The sequence below is a fragment of the Nerophis lumbriciformis genome, linkage group LG18 (genome assembly GCF_033978685.3).
Source record: "Nerophis lumbriciformis linkage group LG18, RoL_Nlum_v2.1, whole genome shotgun sequence".
Taxonomy (NCBI): Eukaryota; Metazoa; Chordata; class Actinopteri; order Syngnathiformes; family Syngnathidae; genus Nerophis; species Nerophis lumbriciformis.
Window position 1 is genome coordinate 28,065,001 of NC_084565.2, and position 25,362 is coordinate 28,090,362.

At 40.1% G+C, this 25,362-nt stretch overlaps 2 protein-coding genes across 2 annotated transcripts; one reads left to right on the top strand and one right to left on the bottom strand.

Moving 5' to 3' along the window:
- On the bottom strand, positions 1 to 9,190 carry rex1bd (required for excision 1-B domain containing). The gene is made up of 5 exons (XM_061978575.1): positions 9,054 to 9,190; positions 8,671 to 8,753; positions 6,731 to 6,935; positions 344 to 432; positions 1 to 247 (listed from the first exon to the last, which is right to left on the bottom strand). The coding sequence occupies exons 1-5, from the start codon at positions 9,054 to 9,056 to the stop codon at positions 175 to 177; spliced, it is 453 nt and encodes a 150-aa protein (XP_061834559.1). The 5' UTR covers positions 9,057 to 9,190; the 3' UTR covers positions 1 to 174.
- Positions 9,191 to 12,295: 3,105 nt separating this feature from the next.
- Positions 12,296 to 23,912, top strand: fam78bb (family with sequence similarity 78 member Bb). The gene is made up of 2 exons (XM_061978576.1): positions 12,296 to 12,842; positions 23,390 to 23,912. Exons 1-2 carry the CDS (start codon positions 12,577 to 12,579, stop codon positions 23,910 to 23,912), a joined length of 789 nt encoding a protein of 262 aa, XP_061834560.1. The 5' UTR covers positions 12,296 to 12,576.
- The last annotated feature ends 1,450 nt before the right edge of the window (positions 23,913 to 25,362 follow it).

The following is a 25,362-nucleotide window of genomic DNA, read 5'->3' on the forward strand; positions in this document are numbered from 1 at the left end:
TTGGGTTTGACAAGTTTATGTTAAAAATATTTACATATGAATGCAAAAAACAAAAAAAACACACAATCCATAAAAAGAAAGGCTTGTTTGGAATAAGACTGCAGCAGAAAGGTGGGCGGAGCCAGAGGAGGATCAATACATGCAGCTATGCTGTCCAAAGAGGAAGTCTGGGCGTCAATCAATCTCCTCAGAGTCGTACTTAAAGTCCTGCATGATGTCGCTCAGCGCTTCTTTAATCTTGATGATCCTGGGTGGTGAGGAGGAAGATGTTTGTTGTTACACATTTGTCCACCACCTTACAAACTGCATTTTTAGGGATACACAACATATTTGTCCTTCTTACTCGTGTTTGAGATGGTGTATTTTCTCTTGACAGGCGTCGTCTTCAGGGTGGTCCTGAGCATACTGCCTAGCCAGCTGCAGCTGGGCTACCTAAACCACATCCCATGCAAAGGAAGAGAACTTAAAGAAGCTTTGTCACCTGATTGAAAATTGAATTAAGTTTTATACCAAATGCTTTGCCTGTGCACATGGTCTACCAAAGAATAAGGAGATATAGCAGAAGGGATCAGTGTTGCCAAGCTAGCTATATTTAACAATTATTCAGACCCCTTAGGTGGTGCTGTCGGCTGCTCCCCTATCCAAAAGCATTCACAGGCAACTCCATCTTGCCTCCCTCCCATGCAGCTAGGAAAAAAAAAACGTTTAAATGTAAATGCACTGCTCGACTACTGCTAAAATGACCATAAAAAGTGGTACATGTCTTCTGCTTTGTTGAAGACATAGCAAAACACCACATGTAGGAGCATGATAACATGAATGTGTAGTAAATGAGTGTCACGCAAAATTCTCATTTACACTTTTCAGTTGCAGACGCAGTCTTAGTAAATCACACGCCTACATGCAATCTTATTGCTTGCACAAGGGGATTAAAGCATGGTATTTATATAGTAAATCAGGCTCTTAGTGTCACCTCCTCCCTTCGACAGCATTCCTTACAATTACATGCACCTGCGTCATGGAAAATTATGCAAATTGGACGATGAGACCGACCACCATCACCACCACCGATAGACTGTCGTTCTGTGGGATACACTGTTTAAACTCTCATATTCCAAAAGCTCCTCATTCATTGGGATTTAATTGTATTGGATATCGATTTATGTCTCGCATGAAGCTTTATACGCATGTTCATCATATTTTAACTCTAGATAAATACCATGTCATGTACCATGTACAAACCCTAAAACCAGTGAAGTTGGCACGTTGTGTAAATCGTAAATAAAAACAGAATACAATGACTTGCAAATCCTTTTCAACCTATATTCAATTGAATAAACTGCAAAGACAAGATATTTAACGTTTGAACTGGAAAACTTTATTTTATATTAGCTCATTTGGATTTTGATGCCTGTAACATATTTCAAAAAAGAAGTTGAGGAATGCTCATCAAACACTCATTTGGAACATCCCACAGGTGAACAGGCTAATTGGGAACAGGTGGGTGCCATGATTGGGTATAAAAGCAGCTTCCATGAAATGCTCAGTCGTTCACAAACAAGGATGGGTCGAGGGTCACCACTTTGTGAACAAATGCGTGAGCAAATTGTCGAACAGTTTAAGAACAACAATTTTCAACGAGCTGTTGCAAGCAATCTAGGGATTTCATCATCTACGGTCCGTAATATCATCAAAAGGTTAAGAATCTGGAGAAATCACTGCACGTAAGCGATGATATTACAGACCTTCGATCCTTCAGGTGGTAACGCATCAAAAAGAGACAGCAGTGTGTAAAGGATATCACCACATGGGCTCAGGAACACTTCAGAAAACCACTTTCAGTAACTAGTTTGTCGCTACATCTGTAAGTGCAAGTTAAAACTCTACTATGCAAAACCAAAGCCATTTATCAACAACACCCAGAAACGCTGCCTGCTTCGGTGGGCCCGAGCTCATCTAAGATGGAAAAGTGTTCTGTGGTCTGACGAGTCCACATTTCAAATTGTTTTTGGAAACTGTGGACGTCGTGTCCTTCAGACCAAAGAGGAAAAGAACCATCCGGATTGTTATAGGCGCAAAGTTCAAAAGCCAGCATCTGTGATGGTATGGGGGTGTATTAGTGCCCACGGCATGGGTAACTTACACATCTGTGAAGGCACCATTGATGCTGAAAGGTACATACAGGTTTTGGAGCAACACATGTTGCCATCCAAGCAACGTTATCATGGACGCCCCTGCTTATTTCAGCAAGACAATGGCAAGCCACGTGTTACAACAGCGTGGCTTCATAGTAAAAGAGTGCGGGTACTAGACTGGCCTGCCTGTAGTCCAGACCTGTCTCCCATTGAAAATGTGTGGCGCAATATGAAGCCTAAAATACCACAACAGAGACCCTGGATTGTTAAACAACTTAAGCTGTACATCAAGCAAGAATGGGAAATAATTCCACCTGAAAAGCTTCAAAAATTGGTCTCCTCAGTTCCCAAATGTTTACTGAGTGTTGTTAAAAGGAAAGGCCATGTAACACAGTGGTAAAAATGCCCCTGTGCCAACTTTTTGCAATGTGTTGCTGACATTAAATTCTAAGTTAATGATTATTTGCAAAAAAAAAATTACGTTTCTAAGTTTGAACATTATCATTGTATTCTGTTTTTATTTACGAATTACCCAACTTCACTGGTTTTGGGTTTTCCATCCACCCATCCATTTTCTACCACTTGACCCTTAAGGGGTCACGGGGGCGCTGGAGCCTATCCCAGCTGCACATGTTGTAATTGATAATGTTTTTGAAACTTAGTCAATGTGAATATTTTCTACCAATAAAATGTACTTTTTTTTTTGTACAATTCACAAAAAAAGACATTGCCACTATTAAATTTGATGCTGGGAAAGGCTCCAGCACCCCCGCGATTCCGAGAGGGACAAGCGGTACAAAATGGATGGATGAAAGGATGACTACAACGTGTGTGTAAAATAATATATTTATCACATATTTGGAATGTGAATCTTACTATTTGATTCTTGCTCTGAGGTTTTGATTCAGGACCGATTCTTCTGTATAAATGATAATGAAATATTTTCAAAACAGGTCAAGGGTGATAAAAGCTCCACTTTTTTGTGATTAATCACATTAGTTAAACTAAGGCTGTAAAGTGATTAATTATTTTAATCAGATTTATCATACCCTTGAATTGTGATTACCGTATTTTTCGGACTATAAGTTGCAGTTTTTTTCATAGTTTGGCCGGGCTCCTGTGCGACTTATATGTTTTTTTTCCTTTTTTATTATGCGTTTTCGGCAGGTGCGACTTATACTCTGGTGCAACTTATACTCCGAAAAATACAGTAATCATATGTTATTACTCGCTTGCATAATTAAAAATTTGCTTAAGAAAAGACCTCAATATTTGGACACAAATACAATTTTCTTGTGAAAATGTATTTGTAAAATTTTAAAGGTTTTACTGAACTGCCACAAATTGATTTGCTCAGAACTTGGAGACAGTAAGTATAGTAAGAAGAAATAAGTGCACATTTTCCAAAGTATTTGCAATAACGTAACTGACAAGGTACAGATAGTAAACACACCCGTAAACAACTTGACATAGTGCACCACCTATATCTGCAATTACTATTTTTTTAACAAGCAAGCTTATTCAACTTTTCAGATGACCGTGTTGAGCTCTTGATTTGCTGCAATGCTGTCAGTGATGGTGTTTTTAATGACATCTTCTTGTCTTCACAGATGTTAACTACCTTGCATGCGCTGGCTGTCCATTTAGCGAAGGCCATGTTTAGCTTCCCTGTGCTACTTTTGTTGAAAACATTGACACGGGTAAACTCCACCAGTGTTGAAGTGGTTTGCTGTCCTCCGCTGGGTCAAGTTGGTGTCGACGTAGCATTCATCTCCAATCTCAAATACAAGCTTTGCTTTAAGATGCTATTTTAAACTTGTTGTTCGCCGATGAGGAAGTTTGTCACTGCAATGCCAACAAATGACCTCAGTTTTATCTCAAGTTCCATCTTAGTGTGTTTTGAGGTGAAATTGGTCACCTTCTGTCACTCATCTTTGCACCATGTAACAGGCGCCAACTTCAGGGACAACATGCGGTCATAACAAATAGTGGGATTAATCTTGATTAATTTATGACAACGCAATATTTTTTTCCATTAATCACATGCATTTACACATTAATGTTGACATCCCTAATATAAATGTATATATACATTTCAGCCTTCTTAAAAAAAAGTATTAAAATAGCAAGTGGTGCCCTCATATTTTTAATTATGTGAAACATTTGTACACCCCTGGTATGAAGTATTAAAATATATTTTTTTTAAATGTATTGAATTTAATCATATTTACATAGCGCTTTTCTCTAGAGACTCATAGCGCCTTACACAGTGAAACCCATTATTTACAACTTTGAGCTACATTTAAACCAGTCTCGGTGGCACTGGGTGCAGGTGGGTAAAGTGTCTTGCCCAAGGACACAACGGCAGTGACTAGGAAGCAGGGATCGAACCTGGAACCCTCAAGTTGCTGGCACGGCCGCTCTACCAGCCGAGCCAAGCTACCCCCAAAAAATGTAGGATGTCTTGAATACTGCTGCCCTCTTGGGGTGAAATTTTAGAATTGCATCAAGGTGTAAAACCACCACTATTGAAAGGGAACTGCACTTTTTTGGCATGTCACCTAAAATTCACAATCCTTATGAGAGACAACACATTTTTTAATGCATTCAAACTTGTGAATAAATGTAAATAAAAGTCTGATTACAATGGAGCTAATGGGAGCCATGATGTCATTGCGTCAATTTCAACCATTAAACCCAATAAATAACCATCTAAAAACCGCCAACAATATTCCATTTACATTTCGTGATCTGAACATTAACCAAGTGTTATTACAAGCGCTAACGTTAAGGAACTACTTTTAGCGGCGCCGTGATCAGAGAGAGGTAACTCCCTTAGGGTGCTGTATTAATGTCATAAGCTGGTGAGCTGTTCTCTCACCGTAGCGCTCGTGAAAGTTAATTGTAGACTATAAATCATACCTCTCATATTGATAGAAAGATGATGTATATAAATAAATTATAAATGGGTTGTACTTGTATAGCACTTTTCTACCTTTAAAAGGTACTCAAAGCGCTTTGACACTACTTCCACATTTACCCATTCACACAAACATTCACACACTGATGGAGGGAGCTGCCATGCAAGGCGCTAACCAGCACCCATCAGGAGCAAGGGTGAAGTGTCTTGCTCAGGACACAACGGACATGACGAGGTTGGTACTAGGTGGGGATTGAACCAGGGACCCTCATAAACCGAGAAGTTGGTCAACTTTGACAGCCAACTTAAAACGGGAAATGGCGAAAAAGACCAGAAAAGACGCTCGGTTCCACGCCTCTATTTTTTCCGCAAGGATCCTAAGTCAGTCTTCATCTAAATTGGGATATATCAACATCCTATCAGCCGTCATCCCAGTGAGAGCAGATATTGTACAGTAAGTGATGTTTGATTATGTTTGTTGGTTCTCATGAAATCTGCAGTGGGTAAAATGCGTTTGTTATTATAATGCGCCGCCGTATGCTTAAAATGATTAAAATATGTAAATATTACATGTTAATATGAATGTGCTTGTTGCTCCATTACATATATACTTACATCATGTATATCAGACCTGGGTGAATTAAGGCCCGCTAAGCTTTTCAATCTGGCCAACCGGACATTCCCAAATAATTATTTTAGATCTTTAAGATGGAAACTGTAGCTGCCATTATGATGTGCAGTGATGTTTTCAAATGACCGTAAGTTTTGAACTATACAAAGTATTTCAATGGTTGGAATATGCGCTTTTGCATGATATACTAGTTACTATGGTCATCTAAGTCACAGCAGCTCAGACGAGGCACCAAGCAGTGTGGGTGGGGAGCGTTTCCACAGAGTGTTTCCAGCCTGAAATGCGGGTGTCAGGGACAGACCCGGAGGGAGATTTTGACAACAAAGTTTGAAAGCTTAGTGATATTAGATATATCAGATTGTAGGTGGGGTTTTTTTTTTTACCCATATCGTTCATATTTCGCTGTGTTTGTTGCATTTTGCTTGATTGTAAAATATGTCGATCGAGAGGGGGGTGACGTTCATATGTTGTCAATATTCAGTGTTTTATCGTTCATAGTTAATATTGTAAAACCCACATTCTTTATTTATATGTACATTCTGGGGTGTCTCATTCAGTTAAAAAATTTAAAATTCCATTCTGTTTTTAAGGCGGTCTGTCATAAAGTTTTTAGCACTCAATCAGACATTATTGTGAGGTTTTGTATTAGTGTTCCTAAAAATAGATATACCGGCCCCAGACACATTTTTTTCTCTAAATTTGGCCCCGAGTCAAAATAATTGCCCAGGCCTGATGTATATAAAACGTAAATGGAGGTGTTTGGATATTTTTTAGACGATTTCTAAGCAGAATAGAGCAAATTCCATTGACTTGATTGTAAGATGACATTTGCTCGCATTTATTTACTAGTTAGAATGCATAAAAAAAAGAAAAACATATGTGTGCTTGTCTTACATAAAGACTGTGAACGATAGGCAAAATTAAAAAAAAAAAAAAGCGTAGTTCCCCTTTAAGATTATGTACAACTCAGTTAAAATTTTAATAACTCAAAATTGTGACATTTAAAGCCAAGATTTTTTTTTTTAAACACTTTTCAATATTTACCAGTTCGAGTTTCTGCTTCTCTTTGCACTGCAGCTTCTCGACGTGCTCCGAAAGGTCGGGCCGGTCTAACTGCTGGTGGAATTTCTCCTTGATGTCCAGCACCTCTTTGGAGATGCCGCCGAAGGCCTGCGTTATCTCATGGACCAGCTGCTTGTAGTGCTCAAAGTCATACTGGGGGCCCGTCCTCAGGTAGGCCTCGTGTCCCCTGGAAGGACGACAAAAAGGAAAGGTTACTAAAGCAACATAGAAGTACATACACTATATTGCCAAAAGTATTTGGCCAGCCATCCAAATGATGAGAATCAGGTGTCTTAATCACTTGGCCCGGCCACAGGTGTATAAAATCAAGCACTTAGGCATGGAGACTGTTTCTACAAACATTTGTGAAAGAATGGGCCGCGCTCAGTGATTTCCAGCGTAAAACTGTCATAGGATGCCACCTGTGCACCAAATCCAGTCGTGAAATTTCCTCGCTCTTAAATATTCCAAAGTCAACTGTCGACTTTATTATAGGAAAATTAAAGTTTGGGAACAACAGCAACTCAGCCACCAAGTGGTAGGCCACGTAAACTGACAGAGAGGGGTCAGCAGATGCTGAAGCGCATAGTGCAAAGACTTTCTGCACAATCAGTTGCTACAGAGCTCCAAACTTCATGTGACCTTCCAACTAGCCCACGTACAGTACGCAGAGAGCTTCATGGAATGGGTGTCCATGGCCGAGCAGCTGCATCTAAGCCATACATCACCAAGTCCGATGCAAAGTGTCGGGTGCAGTGGTGTAAAGCAGTAGTCCCCAACCTTTTTGTAACTGCTGACCGGTCAACGCTTGAAAATGTGTCCCACGGACCGGAAGGGGCTGATAAAAAACATTTTTTTTTTTTAGTTTTTTGTCATAAAAAAAATACAATCATGCGTGCTTACGGACTGTATCCATGCAGACTGTATTGATCTACATTGATATATAATGTAGGAACCAGAAATATTAATAACAGAAAGAAACAACCCTTTTGTGCGAATGAGTGTGAATGAGTGGGGGAATGGGGGAGGGAGGTTTTTTGGGTTGGTGCACTAATTGTAAGTGTATCTTGTGTTTTTTATGTTAATTTAATTTAAAAAAAATGTTTTTGTTTTTTTTAAATTTCTTGTGCGGCCCGGTACCAATCGATCCACGGACCGGTACCGGGCCGCGGCCCGGTGGTTGGGGACCACTTGTGTAAAGCACGTCGCCACTGGACTCTAGAGCAGTGGAGACTCGTTCTCTGGAGTGATGAATCACGCTTTTCTATCTGGCAATCTGATGGACGAGTCTGGGTTTGGAGGTTGCCAGGAGAACGCTACATTTCGGACTGCATTGTGCAGAGTGTGAAATTTGGTGGAGGAGGAATTATGGTATGTGGTTGTTTTTCAGGAGTTGGGGTTAGCCTCTTAGTTCCAGTGAAAGGAACTTTGAATGCTCCAGGATACCAAAACATTTTGGACAATTCCATGCTCCCAACCTTGTGGGAACAGTTTGGAGCGGGCCCCTTCCTCTTCCGACATGACTGTGCACAAAGCAAGGTCCATAAAGACAAAGATGACTTGACTGGCTTGCACAGAGTCCTGACCTTAACCCGATAGAACACCTTTGGGATGAATTAGAACGGAGACTGAGAGGCAGGCCTTCTCGACCAAAATCAGTGTGTCACCTCACCAATGCCCTTTTGGAAGAATGGTGGAAAATTCCTACAAACACACTCCGCAACCTTGTGGACAGCCTTCCTAGAAGAGTTGAAGCTGTAATAGCTGCAAAAGGTGGACCGACATCATATTGAACCCTATGGGTTAGGAATGTGATGGCACTTCAAGTTCATATGTGAGTCAAGGCAGGTGGCCTAATATGTTGGCAATATAGTGTACATAGGACATAACCCCATGGCAGAAGGTATTGTAGACACACATACTCCTCAAAGAGTCGATATGTCTCAAGGCGCTCCGACTGAAGCTGGTAAAACCTCTGAATCAAGGCTTTCAAATCTGTGGACACCTGCAGTGATGAGTGAGAACCAAATGTTATTTTACAACACAACTCGTAATATACTCAGCAATAATTACACACTGCAACTTTGGTAATAATTGCTATATATGCTGTGTCATGTCTCATTAAAAGACAATGTGTCCTAATGTTTCCTCACAACATGTTTATAATAAGTGCGTCCTTTGCATGTTTCGACAAAAAAGTTCCTTGTCATTTTAGTTAACACGAAAGGACTCAAAACACCACTACGTTAGCCTAACTTAGCGTGTAAACATTGGCTTTTAAATGTTATTTCATATAAGTACTTACCATTTTGACTTTTTATTAAAATACTTAGTTGCTTATCATAAAGACATTATTCATTTTTCTACGTTGATTTTGTGGCAGGGGAGTCGTTAGGTTACCTCCTCGTGTTCCGGCGTGGAAATGACGTCACGGGAATGGCCGCTTAGGTAGGCTTCAAAATAAAGGTCACACTTGTTGTATTTACTTCTTTGAGACGCACTTTTTTTAATAATGAAGAGTCAGATTTGGGGGATAATTTACCATTTTAACTTATTATTAAAATACAATGTTACTTATCACAAGGACATTGTCAATTTAATGGTTATTTTTGTTTCAGGCGACTCGTTTTTTTGTTCCCCCCACCCCAAAAATATATTTTAATAACAGTACAATACAGACAATTCCAATAACGATATTTAAGTGTTTTCATATAATAACAAGAAGTAACACATACACATTAAGGAGTAACATATAACACACACACAAAATAAAATGAAAATACATTTAAAAAATACATAAATAAATAAAAATAAAAGAAGGAACATGACATGTGCAAGGGATAACACTACAATAAAAGGAAATAAAACTATCAGGTTATACATTTATATTTTCTTTGATGGTGATCGTTTTTACATTTTTTTAGAACGTGTGAGGTTAATATGGCCTTTTTGTTTTCCTTTGTCATTACTATTTAGTTGTAAAAAATGTTTAGTTCAGAACGTCCATATAACATAAACAATACTCATATTTGTTTCATTTTCTTTCAAGTGTTACCCCTTGCACTTGTTTATTTGGTGGTCTTCCTTCCTTTATGGTAGTTTTAATATATTGATTATTGTTCGAAAAAACTGGTGTACATATTGTGAACAGTTTATAGATTTTGTTTTTTTGTATGTTCATATTGTTGCCCTTTTGAAAGACGGTGTTTGTCTTGTCGAAATAAAATTGTGAGGGGGAAAAAAATCTCCGCGTGTTTATGCACGGACATGACGTCAAGAGAATGGTCACTTGGGTAGGCTTCAAAATAAAGGTCGCGTTTGCGGCTTTTACTTATGAGTTCCTCTTTTTGGGTAGCGCAAGTGTACACAATGAGGTGCCGGGTTGAGGGTTGATGTTTTGGTGTCGTAGCAGTTCACTTTAGAAATGGGGACAGAGGGACGGTGAAATCGCACAAACGTGTAACTTCTTTTATTTTGAAAGCCAGACAAAGCCGACTGCCGGCTGCCAGCTGACTGGTTTATGTTTTATGTATAAATATGCATTCATAACTTCCATATAACATAAACAATACTCATATTTGTTTCATTTTCTTTCAAGTGTTACCCCTTGCACATGTTTATTTGGTGGTCTTCCTTTCTTTATGGTAGTTTTAATATCTTGATTATTGTTCGAAAAATCTTGTGTACATATTGTGAACAGTTTATAGATTTTATTTATTGTTGTGTTCATATTGTTGCCCTTTTGAAAGACGGTGTTTGTTTTGTCAAAATATAATTCTGAGGGGAAAAAAAATATCCGCATGTTTATGCACGAAAATGAAGTCAAGAGAATAGTCACTTGGGTAGGCTTCAAATTAAAGGTCGCTTTTGCGGCTTTTACTTATGAGTTCCTTTTTTTGGGTAGCGCAAGTGTACACAATGAGGTGCCGGGTTGAGGGACGATGTTTTGGTGTCGTGGCAGTTCGCTTTAGGAATGGGGACGGAAGGAAGGTGAACGCGCACAAACTGCTAAATCCTTTTATTTTGAAAGCCAAACAAAGCCGGCTGCCAGCTGACTGGTTTTTGTTTTATGTATAATATGCATTCATAACTTCCATATAACATAAACAATACTCATATTTGTTTCATTTTCTTTCAAGTGTTACCCCTTGCACATGTTTATTTGGTGGTCTTCCTTGCTTTATGGTAGTTTTAATATCTTGATTATTGTTCGAAAAATCTGGTGTACAATTTGTGAACAATTTATAGATTTTGTTTATTTTTATGTTCATATTGTTGCCCTTTAGAAAGACGGTGTTTGTTTATTCGGAATAAAATTGTGAAGGGGAAAAAAAATCTCCGCGTGTTTATGCACGGACATGACGTCAAGAAAATGGTCACTTGGGTAGGCTTCAAAATAAAGGTCGCTTTTGCGGCTTTTACTTATGAGTTCCTCTTTTTGGGTAGCATAAGTGTACACAATGAGGTGCCGAGTTGAGGGACGATGTTTTGGTGTCGTAGCAGTTCTCTTTAGAAATGGGGACGGAAGGAAGGTGAAAGCGCACAAACTGCTAAATCCTTTTATTTTGAAAGCCAAACAAAGCCGGCTGCCAGCTGACTGGTTTATGTTTTATGTATAATATGCATTAATAACTTCCATATAACATAAACAATACTCATATTTGTTTCATTTTCTTTCAAGTGTTACCCCGGGCCCTTGCACATGTTTATTTGGTGGCCTTCCTTTCTTTATGGTAGCTTTAATATCTTGATTATTGTTCGAAAAATCTGGTGTACATTTTGTGAACAGTTTATAGATTTTGTTTTTTTGTATGTTCATATTGTTGTCCTTTTGAAAGACGGTGTTTGTTTTGTCGAAATAAAATTGTGAAGGGCAAAAAAATCTCCGCGTGTTTATGCACGGACATGACGTCAAGATAATGATCACTTGGGTAGACTTCAAAATAAAAGTCGCGTTTGCGGCTTTTACTTATGAGTTCCTCTTTTTGGGTAGCATAAGTGTACACAATGAGGTGCCGGGTTGAGGGACGATGTTTTGGTGTCGTAGCAGTTCACTTTAGAAATGGGGACGGAAGGAAGGTGAAAGCGCACAAACTGCTAAACCCTTTTATTTTGAAAGCCAAACAAAGCCGGCTGCCAGCTGACTGGTTTATGTTTTATGTATAATATGCATTCATAACTTCCATATAAAATAAACAATACTCATAATAGAGATAAATACATAGAAAAGACAAATAAACATTATTTTGGTGTCAGTGCAAAATTAGTACGAATATTGTGTAATTAATTTTTTTTAACAAAATAATGATTTAAAATGAAGTCTAAATTCGAACTAAAGCCACTCAATGGTGTGCAGACGCGGGCACTCCCACGCAGTGTGTGGCGTTCACTGTTCAGCACCACGCAGAATGAACAGCGACACGCAGGACGCGGCGGGATCTAACTGACAGCCGGTCTCCAGCAAGCGTGTCCACTCGGAAGATGCTTTCGGATTGATCGCGCCGAGTGGACTGCGTGGTGAAACCGCCTCTCTGGTTACAGGCAGCCGCCTCTGATGTGCTCCTCTGCCGCATCGACAACCGCCGACGCACGATCGACCCCCGGGTCCCGCATGCCGGCGCCCCGGTGCCACCTCCGGGAGGAAGGAGGGAGTCACGGGGCGGGAGTGGATCCACCAGGAGGAGAACCTGAGGGACCGTGAGTGCGATCGCCCACCTTCTCCCCGGCGACCACCACCACCGGATGCCCGGACCCGGCAGGTCGACTCCACCTTCAGTCCGCGGTGCGGCTGCGTGCCGTCGGTCTTCTGGCAGGTCTTCGCCGCCGCCATGGGCTGCGTCCACAGCCTCACCTGCAACAAGTCGCGCATCCGGCGGGAGAACATCGCGGTGTGCGAGCTGGCCGCCACCATCGACCATTGCCCCACGGCTATCGAGGAGGACTCGCCCATCGTGCTCCGCTACAAGACGCCTTACTTCAAAGCCTCGGCGCGGGTCGTCATGCCGCCCATTCCGCGCCACGAGACGTGGGTGGTGGGCTGGATCCAGGTGTGCACTCAGATGGAGTTCTACAACACCTATGGAGACATCGGCATGTGAGTTTGCACCACAAACACATTCCCACTATGCACTTTCACGAACTGTGGGTCTGCACCCAGGGTGGGGAACTCTCACATTCCACGCAAAACTCTGGTGAAATAGTTTCAGACAGGGAAAATGCACAATTTAAAAATGTTATTACTCGTCAAACAGGATGATCGACACTTTCATTTTAATAGTTTGTTTGTCATATTTCCCTTTATAAGCCCTTCAGGCCATTTATTATATGTTTATGCAAAACGTTCCTGTTTTCACTTGGTTGCTGCCATGCAAAAGTCTGAACCCATATTTTTTTGCACGCCACAAATTAAAAAGATTCTGTACTAAAACTCTTAGCTTTAAACCAGAGGTGTCACACTCATTTTAGAGGAGAAAAATCTACTCCCAAGTGGGCCGGACTGGTAAAAATCACGGCACAATAATTTAAAAATAAAGACAACTTGAGATTGTTTTCTTTGTTTAAAAATATAACAAGCACATTCTGAAAATGTACAAATGATAATTTTTTTTTTTTTATACTTACATGTTGTGGTTAATAGTATTCTACCTTTATTTGTCCTTATTTATACTTTCTGAATAAATGATGTGATAATGTTTATCAGTCAACTCATTGGTGTTCATTTTCAATCTATCAAGATAAAAAAAAAATCTAATTACAGGATGTTATTTGTGTAGTTTGCTTAAATCATGTGGTTTATTTTTATTTGTTTACATATGTAGCATCATCTACAAAGATACAAATAATTGCTACTGCGACATCTAGTGGACACATTTAAAATAGCAGTTTCTTTCATTCAAAAATGTCGGCTATTTTTTTCCGGCAAACTCATCCTGCGGGCCGGTTAAAACCTGTTTACGGGCCCGATCTGGTCCTCGGGCCTATGTTTGACACCCCTGCTTAAAACGCTGCTTTTTTGACTCTTGGTTGCTGGCATGCAAAAGTCTGAGCCCATATTTTTTTGCACGCATACAAATTAATAATTTTCTGTACTAAAACTCTTAGCCTTAAACCAGGGGTGTCAAACTCATTTTAGAGGAGAAAAATCTACTCCCAAGTAGGGCTGCAACAACTAATCGATTAAATTCGATTATAAAAATAGTTGGCAATTAATTTAGTCATCAATTCGTTGGATCTATGCTATGTGCATACGCAGAGGCAATTTTATTTATTTATTTTTTATAATTTATTTTTTATAAACCTTTATTTATAAACTGCAACATGTACAAACAGCCGAGAAACAATAATCAAAATAAGTAGGGTGCCAGTATGCTGTTTTTTTCAATAAAATACTGGAAAGGATAGAAATGTAGTTTGTCTCTTTTATCCGATTTTTAATCGAAGTAATAATCGACAGATTAATCGATTATCAAATTAATCGTTAGTTGCAGCCCTACTCCCAAGTGGGCCGGACTGGTAAAATCACGGCACGATAACTTAAAAATAAAGACAACTTCAGATTGTTTTCTTTGTTTAAAAATAGAACAAGCACATTCTGAAAATGTACAAATCATAATGTTGTTTTTTTTATACTTACATGTTGTGGTTAATAGTATTCTATCTTTATTTGTCCTTATTTATACTTTCTGAATAAATGATGTGATAATGTTCATCAGTCAACTCATTGGTGTTCATTTTCAATCTATCAAGATAAAAAATATATATATATAAAAATCAAATTACAGGATGTCATTTTTGTAGTTTGCTTACATCATGTGGTTTATTTTTTTATTTTGTACATATCATCTACAAAGATACAAATAATTACTATTGTGACATCTAGTGGACACAATTAGGACAGCAGTTTCTTTCATTCAAAAATTTCGGCTCATTTTTATACTTAGCAAACTCATCCCGCGGGCCGGATAAAACCTGTTCGCGGGCCTGATCCGGCCCGTGGGCCGTACGTTTGACACCCCTGCCTTAAACGCTGCTCTTTTGACTATTGAAGGCCACCATACTTGTGCGCATTAAAAAAAAATGTTGCCTTTTTTATTAAACTGTCTTAAAAAAAAAAAGTCTGTAGATTTTATGGTAAACAATTGGCAGCCCAAAAGGTTACCGTAAAAATAAAACGCGAGATGCCAATTTTTTTTTTAAATACGCCATCGTTTTACTGTAAAAATAAAAAAAGTATTAAAATGTTTCCATTTACAATAACGCAGTATAAAACTACCATAGATTTTACGGTAAGAACTTGCAGCTCAGTCACCAGAATTTTACCATAAAGATAAAAGTGGTGTTGTTTCAACGTTGTATTTGTGTTGCAGAACATTGGTTGGGAAATGACTAAAATTCAATGGTCAAATCAGCGTCAGAACCCAACATTAATTAAACGTCATCAAAAAGCATGTTGTTTCAACGTTGTATTTGTGTTGTAGAATATTGGTTGGGAAATGACTAAAATTCAATGGTTAAATAAACGTCAGACCCCAACATTGATTAAACGTCATCAAAAAGCATGTTGTTTCAACGTTGTATTTGTGTTGTAAAATATTGGTTGGGAAATGACTAAAATTCAATGGTCAAATCAGAATCAGAACCCAACATTAATTAAACGTCATCAAAAAGCACGTTGTTTCAACGTTGTATTTGTGTTGTAGAATATTGGTTGGGAAATGACTAAAATTCAATGGTTAAATAAACGTCAGAACCCAACATTGATTAAACGTCATCAAAAAGCATGTTGTTTCAACGTTGTATTTGTGTTGTAAAATATTGGTTGGGAAATGACTAAAATTCAATGGTCAAATCAGCATCAGAACCCAACATTAATTAAACGTCATCAAAAAGCACGTTGTTTCAACGTTGTATTTGTGTTGTAGAATATTGGTTGGGAAATGACTAAAATTCAATGGTTAAATAAACGTCAGAACCCAACATTGATTAAACGTCATCAAAAAGCATGTTGTTCCAACGTTGTATTTGTGTTGTAGAATATCGGTTGGGAAATGACCACATTTCGAACGTCAAATCAGCATCAGAACCCTACATTAATCAAACGTCATCAAAAAGCATGTTGTTTCAACGTTGTGTTTGTGTTGTAGAATATTGGTTGGGAAATGACCAAATTTCGAAGGTCAAATCAACCCGATATTGAATAAACATCGTCAAAAAGCACGTTGCTTCAACCTTGTATTTGTGTTGCAGAATATTGGTTTGGGAAATGACTAAAATTTAATGGTCAAATCAACATCAGTACCCAACATTGATCAAACATCAATCAAAAAGTATGTTGTTTCAACGTTGTATTTGTGTTGTAGAATATTGGTTGGGAAATGACCAAATTTTGAAAGTCAAATCAGCGTCAGAACCCAACATTGATTAAACGTCGTCAAAAAGCATGTTGTTTCAATGTTGTACTTGTGTTGTAGAATATCGGTTGGAAAATGACCAAATTTCAAAGGTCAAATCAACCTGACATTGAATAAACGTCATCAAATAGCACGTTGTTTCAACGTTGTATTTGTGTTGCAGAATATTGGTTGGGAAATGACTAAAATTCAATAGTCAAATCAACGTCAGAATCCAACATTGATTAAACGTCGTCAAAAAGCATGTTGTTTCAACGTTAGGTTTGAGTTGCTCAACGTCAGGACCTAATTCAACAGGTTTTCAATGTTGTTTCTAAGTCTTGTGCCTGCTGGAAAAAAAAACCGCTGTAACGTTTACGATAAAATACTAGTGATTGAGCTGCCCGTTTCTACCATAAAATCTACAAATGTCTTTTTTTTGTTTACCGTTTAGCTTGTTGTTTCAGTTATGTACCCACATTTTTAGCGTCTGTATCAACTTTTATAATCGAGCACTTATTGCCATGGCACTTTTTGCCTTTAGAGCAGTACATCCTTCATACACGCGACAATCAGAACAGTTGGTGGTGCCTTAGGGAATCCTGCGGCATGAAAGTGAAGAGCAGCATTTGTGCACGCAGCAGGTGAAACACGTCAAGACGCCCACCGACAGATTCTGTTCGTGTGACTTTAGCACCTAAATAGAAAAAAAAGCGCTGCAATTAGAAAATAGTTTCTGCACTCTTCGTTCGCAGGGTTCTTTCTTTTTAAATCAAATGGGCTTTTTTTGATGGCGGACGGAGGATGTGGGCCCGCCGGCCCTGGGGTGTCATCAGATTGGTCGCCAGACGCCGCCACCAAACGGAGATAGTCTGCTGGGGCACACAACAAAGTGATGATGATAATCCGCTGAGAGCTTTTCGCAGGCTGCGAGTCAGTCAGTGTGTGGGATCAACAAGAGGAGGAACTGTCATCCTCTCAGCGCCATTATTGCATCAATTATTTAGCCAATAAAAGTGGATTGGGCGCTAAGTGTACGCCGTCCGATTGTTTTTAAAAACGAGAATGGCATTAGACGTATTTGGGTCGATGACGTGACTAATTCTATGTCAGACTGCATTACAGTTGTACATCGGGTTTGTCTACTTGATGAAAACTTTCCGCCAAGTTTACTGTTTTTTTGTATCCCGATTCGGTCATCGTACGGCCAAACTTTGCATGCGTAAAAACTAGTCAAGAATCTACAAAACCCAAAACTAGTGAAGTTGGCACATTGTGTAAATGGTCAATAAAAACAGAATACAATGATTTGCTAATCCTTTTCAACCTATATTCAATTGAATAGACTGCAAAGACAAGACCACATGGGCTCAGGAACACTTCAGAAAACCACTGTCAGTAACTACAGTTGGTCGCTACATCTGTAAGTGCAAGTTAAAGCTCTACTCTGCAAAGCGAAAGCCATTTATCAACAACACCCAGAATCGCCGCCGGCTTCGCTGGGCCTGAGCTCATCTAAGATGGACTGATGCAAAGTGGAAAAGTGTTCTGTGGTCTGACGAGACCACATTTCAAATTGTTTTTGGAAACTGTGGACGTCGTGTCCTCCGGAACAAAGCAGAAAAGAACCATCCGGATTGTTATAGGCGCAAAGTTCAAAAGCATGTGTGATGGTATGGGGGTGTATTAGTGCCCAAGGCATGGGTAACCTACACATCTGTGAAGGCGCCATTAAAGCTGAAAGGTACATACAGGTTTTGGAGCAACATATGTTGCCATCCAAGCAACGTTATCATGGACGCCCCTGCTTATTTCAGCAAGACAATGCCAAGCCATGTGTTACAACAGTGTGGCTTCATAGTAAAAGAGTGCGGGTACTAGACTTGCCTGCCTGTAGTCCAGACCTGTCTCCCATTGAAAATGTGTGGTGCATTATGAAGCCTAAAATACCACAACGGAGACCCCGGACTGTTGAACAACTTAAGCTGTACATCAAGCAAGAATGGGAAAGAATTCCACCTGAAAAGCTTAAAAAATGTGTCTCCTCAGTTCCCAAACGTTTACTGAGTGTTGTTAAAAGGAAAGGCCATGTAACACAGTAGTGAACAAGCACTTTCCCACAAGCACTTTCCCAACTTGGCACTTGTTGCAGCCATGAAATTCTAAGTTAATTATTATTTGCAAAAGAAAAATAAAGTTTATGAGTTTGAACATCAAATATCTTGTCTTTGTAGTGCATTCAACTGAATATGGGTTGAAAATGATTTGCAAATCATTGTATTCCGTTTATATTTACATCTAACACAATTTCCCAACTCATATGGAAACGGGGTTTGTAGTACTCACAGGCAAACAGATCTTCTTTGATTATTCTGGATGTGATCATTGGTTCAGCCTTTGCCATTTTGGTGATTCTCTGACAGGGGTGTCACTAGGTTTGAAGAACATGGGGGGCTTAGCCCCTAGGACAGACCTGGGCAAATTAAGGCCCGCTAAGCTTTTCAATCTTGCCCGCCCATTCCCAAATAATTTTGTTAGATCTTTAAGATGGAAACTGTAGCTGCCATTATGATGTGCAGTGATGTTTTCAAATGAACGTAAGTCTTGAACTATACAAAGTATTTCAATGGTTGGAATCTGCGCTTTTGCATGATATACTAGTTACGATGGTAATCTAAGTCACAGCAGCTCAGACGAGGCACCAAGCAGTGTGAGTGGGGAGCGTTTCCACAGAGTGATTCCAGAGCAGCCAGCCTGAAATGCGGGTGTCAGGGACAGAGGCGGAAGGAGATTTTTACAACAAAGTTCTAAAGCTTAGTGATATATCCGATGCATCAGATTGTAGGTGGGATTTTTTTTACCCTTCGTGTTCATATGTCGCTGTGTTTGTTGCATTTTTGTTTGATCGTAAAATATGTCGACCAAGAGGGGGTGTGACGTTCATATGTTGTCAATACTTAGTGTTTTATTGTTCATAGTTAATATTGTAAATCCACATTCTTTATTTCCATGTACATTTTGGGTGTCTCATTCAGCAACATTTTTTAAATTCAATTCCGTTTTTTAAGGCGGTCTGTCATAACGTTTTTAGCATTCAATCAGACATTGTGAGGTTTTGTATTAGTGTTCCTAAAAATAGATATACCGGCCCCCAGACACATTTTTTCCTCTAAATATGCCCCCCCCCCCCGAGGCAAAATAATTGCCCACCCCTGCCCTGGGAGGTCCTTTTTGCACTTGCAACATCTTTTCGCTCACAATTGTTTGGCACTTTGATAGAATTACACAACAAACACTGAATACATCTAAATGGTTGAAAGTGGAAGTGGAAGAAAGCTTCAGTCATCTTTAGTAAGCATGAGATGGCCCAAACACGTAAGGACAGTGTTGTGGCATGGAAAAGCTAACAGGCAACTTGTAAACAAGAAAACGTTGCACAGATGATTGCAGTGTAAACCAACTAGACCTGAAAACAGAGGAGGTTCTGTTGGAAATAAACTTTCTTGCCTGGAAAATAGGGGCTGAATGTCCTTATGTTTATATGTGGTTATAGTGTATGTATATTTTCTCATTCTGTTTTGCACACTCTTGGAGTCAACATGTGCATAGTCATGTACATAGTGTATATATATATATATATACACCCCCCCCCCCCCCCATTTTTTGTATATATTGTTTTTCAAATCACCTGACATGTATACTGTGTATATGTACATAATTTATCATTTTTTTAACATAATTTTTTATATACATGTTACAGGTTATATATATTTTATTATTGAATGTATCAAATGTGATGAATATTTAATGGACCACAATGGAAACAAGCCTTTTGGCTTTTTGTGCCATCCATATGCCTTTTTAAAGCATTACATGGATTAAATTACATGGATTTTTATTTTTTTTAATAAAGAAATACAATCATGTGTGCTTACGGACTGTATCCCTGCAGACTGTATTGATATACATTGATATATAGTGTATATATTGTGTTTTTATGTTGATTTAATTAAAAAAAAAATAAAAAAAAAAAATATATATATATATATATATATATATATATATATATATATATATATATATATATATATATATATATATATATATATATATATATATTTTTTTCCTTGTGCGGTCCGGTACCAATTGGTCCGCGGACCGGTACCGGGTTGGGGACCACTGATTTAGACCACACCTGGCCAGTAGGGATGGGTGATATGGACTAACACAATAACCTGCCATTTACGGTAAAAACAATAAAAGTGAAGATAAAAAACACCCATAGAAATACACCTTTTTGACTGAGTCTGTCAGTGTATCCAGTCTTCAGAGCCCTCAAAACACAACTCTGGAATAAAACTAAGGCTATCAATGTTTTGGACCACTTTATAAGATGTGGAAGACCCCATTGAATGACGTGACGGGCCACATAAATGATGTGGCAGGCCTCATTACATAACGTTGTGGACCACTGTTAAAGACCACATTGAATGACATGGCAGACAACATTAAATGAAGTGGCGGGCCAGATCTGGCCTACAGGCCTTGAGTTAGACACGTGTGTTAAATAAATACCTCTCAAATCAGTTAGCAAAAGTGTAATTTCCTGTTCTGCGGTTATCATCGCACTTTTACTATACGCCTTCGCTGGGAGCCTTTTGTGTTGACACTGCAAATAAAGTCAAAGAAGAAGCACCTTTGGAGTTCACCGAGCATCAATCATGATGACAGTTTTAAACTATGTATCCCCATTTTGTCTGACTTTTGTGGCATATTTTTATATAAAATGTTGATTAAACTCCAAATTGTCCGGATGTTGTGGCATTTTATTCACATGTGAATAATACTGTATAATAGACTGTATTTATGTTATTCACATGTGAATAATGCTGTATAATAGACTGTATTTATGTTATTCACAAGTGAATAATGCTGTATAATAGACTGTATTTATATTATTCACATGTTCAACAGTAGGGATGTAAGGAAATTAACCAGTATCATTATTATATATACCTCGGCCTCCTTGGACACATCCATGCGGACTGGACACTGGCCGAGAGTTAGTGGGCGGACGAGGGTGGTTGCTTTGTTGGGTCTGCTCCTGTCTCTGGCCGTGTATATGTTTTTTTATAAAAAAAATGTTGTTCTTTTACTTTTGTAGCTGTATGTAGAAATGGCTAGTTGCAACAGCTCTGCTCTTTTAATGTCCTTTGTGTTCTTTGATATTTCCCTCTTACGCACATGCTTATGTGTGCTATGGCTATGAGGTTTTTTCTCATTGGCCTCAGTCTGGACCCCCTCTCCAGGGGCACAGGCTTAGATTGAAATTTTTTTTTTCCTCTCTCAACCCTTACCACCCTCCCTCCCAAGTGTTGACCTGTTTCTCACCTTTTGTGGAAAGGGGCGCCGGAAGTTGGCATACCCGTCAGCGATCCTGTTCTGTCTCCCTGTAATGTTTGTCTGCTCTTGAATGGGATTGTGCTGAAAATCTTAATTTCCCTTTGGGGAATAATGAAGTATTTCTGATTCTGATTATCACAGTATTGTTGAATGTGCTCAGAAAGTTAAACACACACTAAAATCTTTTAACAAGGTTTTTTTTTTAATAAAACGTGGACGCGTTTTGTATTCATGTTAGCATTTAATCTAAGTAGCGATTAGCTGTTACTCTAGGACAGTGGTTCTTAACCTGGGTTCGATCGAACTCTAGGGGTTCGGTGAGTCGGCCTCAGGGGTTCGGTGGAGCCTCCGCCACGGAGGTAAAGACACGTCCGACTTATCGTGTAAATAAAAACTTCTCCATATCAGCGTATTATGGACCCAACAATGTTCCCCCTAATTTTCCATCTGATTTGCAGGTTGTTTGTTTGATCGATTTAAACTTTTACTAGCAGATTGCAAAGGAAGAGAATACATTATATGAAACAGTACAGTTTACACAGTATACAGTACATATTCCGTACATCCATCCATCCATCCATTTTCTTCCGCTTATCCGAGGTCGGGTCGCGGGGGCAGCAGCCTAAGCAGGGAAACCCAGACTTCCCTCTCCCCAACCACTTCGTCCAGCCCTTCCTGTGGGACCCCGAGGCGTTCCCAGGCCAGCCGGGAGACATAGTCTTCCCAACGTGTCCTGGGTCTTCCCCGCGGCCTCCTACCGGTCGGATGTGCCCTAAACACCTCCCTAGGGAGGCGTTCGGGTGGCATCCTGACCAGATGCCCGAACCACCTCATCTGGCTCCTCTCGATGTGGAGGAGCAGCGGCTTTACTTTGAGCTCCCCCCGGATGAAAAAGCTTCTCACCCTATCTCTAAGGGAGAGACCCGCCACCCAGGGGAGGAAACTCATTTCGGCCGCTAGTACCCGTGATCTTGTCCTTTCGGTCATAACCCAAAGCTCATGACCATAGGTGAGGATGGGAACGTAGATCGATCGGTAAATTGAGAGCTTTGCCTTCCAGTTCAGCACCTTCTTCACCACAACGGATCGATACAGCGTCCGCATTACTGAAGACGCCGAACCGATCCGCCTGTCGATCTCACGATCCACTCTTCCCTCACTCGTGAACAAGACTCCGAGGTACTTGAACTCCTCCACTTGGGGCAAGATCTCCCCCCCAACCTGGAGATGGCACTCCACCCTTTTCCGGGCGAGAACCATGGACTCGGACTTGGAGGTGCTGATTCTCATCCATCCTCATCTCATATTCCGTACAATTGACCACTAAATGGTAACACCCGAATAAGTTTTTCAACTCGTTTAAGTCGGGGTCCACGTTAATCAATTCATGGTAATGTGTGTAAGGTGTGTAATTTGTTGTGAGTTCATGCACTGTGTTGGTTTTGTTCTTTGAACAAGGTGATGTTCATGCACGGTTCATTTTGTGCACCAGTAAAAAAGCATGACTTTTTCTTGAATTTGAAAAAAAACATTTTTTTTTCAATTTTTCACTAAAGAAGGGTTCGGTGAATACGCATATGAAACTGGTGGGGTTCGGTACCTCCAACAAGGTTAAGAACCTCTGCTCTAGAACATTAACAGTATCACTGTGACGTTTTCCAAAGTGTAGTAAGCAATCACGGTTTTACAAAAAATACAATTTTAAAAAGTACTGAATTTCACCGCGGTTTATCATGATCCTTATTCCACAAACAACAACATTTTGCACAACCATCTGACATGTAAATAGTAGTTTTCTAGAATATGATGTGAATGGTGGGATTTCCTACCAAATGTTGTCTGCTTCCAGGTCGAGCTGGGAGCTGCCGCAGCTGCGAGAAGGCCTGGCGAGGGCCATCAGCGACTCCGACGGCGTCAGCTACCCCTGGTACGGCAACACCACCGAGACCGTCACCATCGTGGGCCCCACCTCCAAGCCGTCCCGCTTCACGGTCAGCATGAACGACAACTTCTACCCCAGCGTCACCTGGGCCGTGCCGGTGAGCGAATCCAACACGCCTTTGCTGAGCAACATCAAGCGGGACCAGAGCTTCACCACCTGGCTGGTGGCGCTCAACGCCGCCTCCAGGGAGAAGATCTTGCTGCACACAATCAAGTGGCGGATGAGGGTGGACATCGCCGTGGAGCCCTCCCGGCCTCTGGGCTACAGGGCCTGGCTGGTGGGCCGCGTCCATCAGGAGCAGCCGCGAGTCTTGAGCCGCATGGAGCCCATCCCGACCAACGCCATGGGGAGGCCCAACGCCAACGACGCGCAGGTTCTGATGTGGCGGCCCAGGAGAGGTCCTCCGCTTGTAGTCATCCCGCCCAAGTAGAGCTCATACTGTCGGCACAACATCACAGTAACGGCCTTTTCTCGTCCTGTTATCCTGAGGGGGAGCCACCGCCTTAATTCCCTACCGCTGCCTTCGACCACCCAGAAAGTCTCTTGGCATAGCACAACTGAGTAAGCATACCCAAAATGGATGGACTGTAGCTACCAAGGCTCTGTAAACAAACAACAAGACAATAATTCCAATATGAATAAAGATCTTCAGCCTTAAAAAGATACTTACCTAACCAACACCGGGGCTGCTGATGGTGTTCGTCGGGAGCCAGTGGTACAAAAGTCACCGCGGTATCAATCAAAACGTGGCGGCAAAGTGCATTTGTAAAAGAGTGAAGGTCCGTGTGTATGTGTGTGTGTTTGTTTTCTATAATGGGTCCAGATTGCTGCTGCTTTGTTACACTACACTGCCTCAACCTACACTTATGTTTACATATTATCAACTTTTGTCATCCTTTTCACTTTTTAACAGTTAACACGATTTTTTTCCTGTAATTTCCTCATGTTTTCTTATGCGTAATGAGCGCCAGTAATTGGACCTTTTTGGATTAAAGTTTTCAACTCTGCATCAATTAGGGTTAAATGACAGCAGGAGCAGTCCAAATGTAGGCTTTAAATATATTTGCTTAGTTAAGTCCAAGAGGTGACTTTCCAAACAGGCCAAACAAATATGACAAATATGTCTTTAATAATTATTATTATCCTATAAATTAAAAACAAAAACCGAAGACTACAACTCCATCTGCAAGAAAACCTCCGTCCTCAGTTATTGTCAGTTTTTTTTTTCACATTTATTCAACTTTGTTTTGTGTTCATTATATGGGGATTATCACACTAAACTGTAAAGGTAAATGGTCTAATTAATAGTAAAATGTGTCCCCAAAGCCAAACAAAATCTACCCTACTAATGATACAACTTTTTGACCCACCCCTTGTATACGCCCACCACTTCAGGCTTCGCTACACATCTTAAAACAAAGCCCGGCGCTCTTCCGTCAGTCAGATACAGATGTGCGAGCTGTAAGTTTAATCGTTCTGTTTTTCTTTAGGATTTAGCATTGCTGTTAAAACGTGAGTAAAGATAGCATTGTAGCTTACATACTGTCATGGCCAAACATATTGGCACCCCTGCATTTCTGTCAGATAATGCACCATTTCTCCTATAAAATTGTTGACATTACGAATGCTTTGGTATTCACGACCCCAAAAGGGACAAGCGGTAGAAAAATGGATGGATGGATGCATTGGAACAACACAAAAAAAACCACAAAAAAAGCCAAATCTGATATTTTACACAGAACTATAGAAGCATTTAAGTCCCATCTTAAAACTCATTTGTATACGCTAGCCTTTAAATAGACCCCCGTTTTAGACCAGTTGATCTGCCGTCTCTTTTCTGCTCTGCCCCCCTCTCCTGCGTGGAAAGGGTTATTAGGTGA

Coding starts and splice junctions, on each gene's coding strand:
- rex1bd (XM_061978575.1), bottom strand. Junction 6,936..8,670: donor ACATATCGACTCTTTGAGGA/GTATGTGTGTCT, acceptor TCGTCCTTCCAG/GGGACACGAGGCCTACCTGA. Junction 433..6,730: donor AGAAGCAGAAACTCGAACTG/GTAAATATTGAA, acceptor GATGTGGTTTAG/GTAGCCCAGCTGCAGCTGGC.
- fam78bb (XM_061978576.1), top strand. CDS start 12,577: ATGGGCTGCGTCCACAGCCTCACCTGCAACAAGTCGCGCATCCGGCGG. Junction 12,843..23,389: donor ACCTATGGAGACATCGGCAT/GTGAGTTTGCAC, acceptor GTCTGCTTCCAG/GTCGAGCTGGGAGCTGCCGC.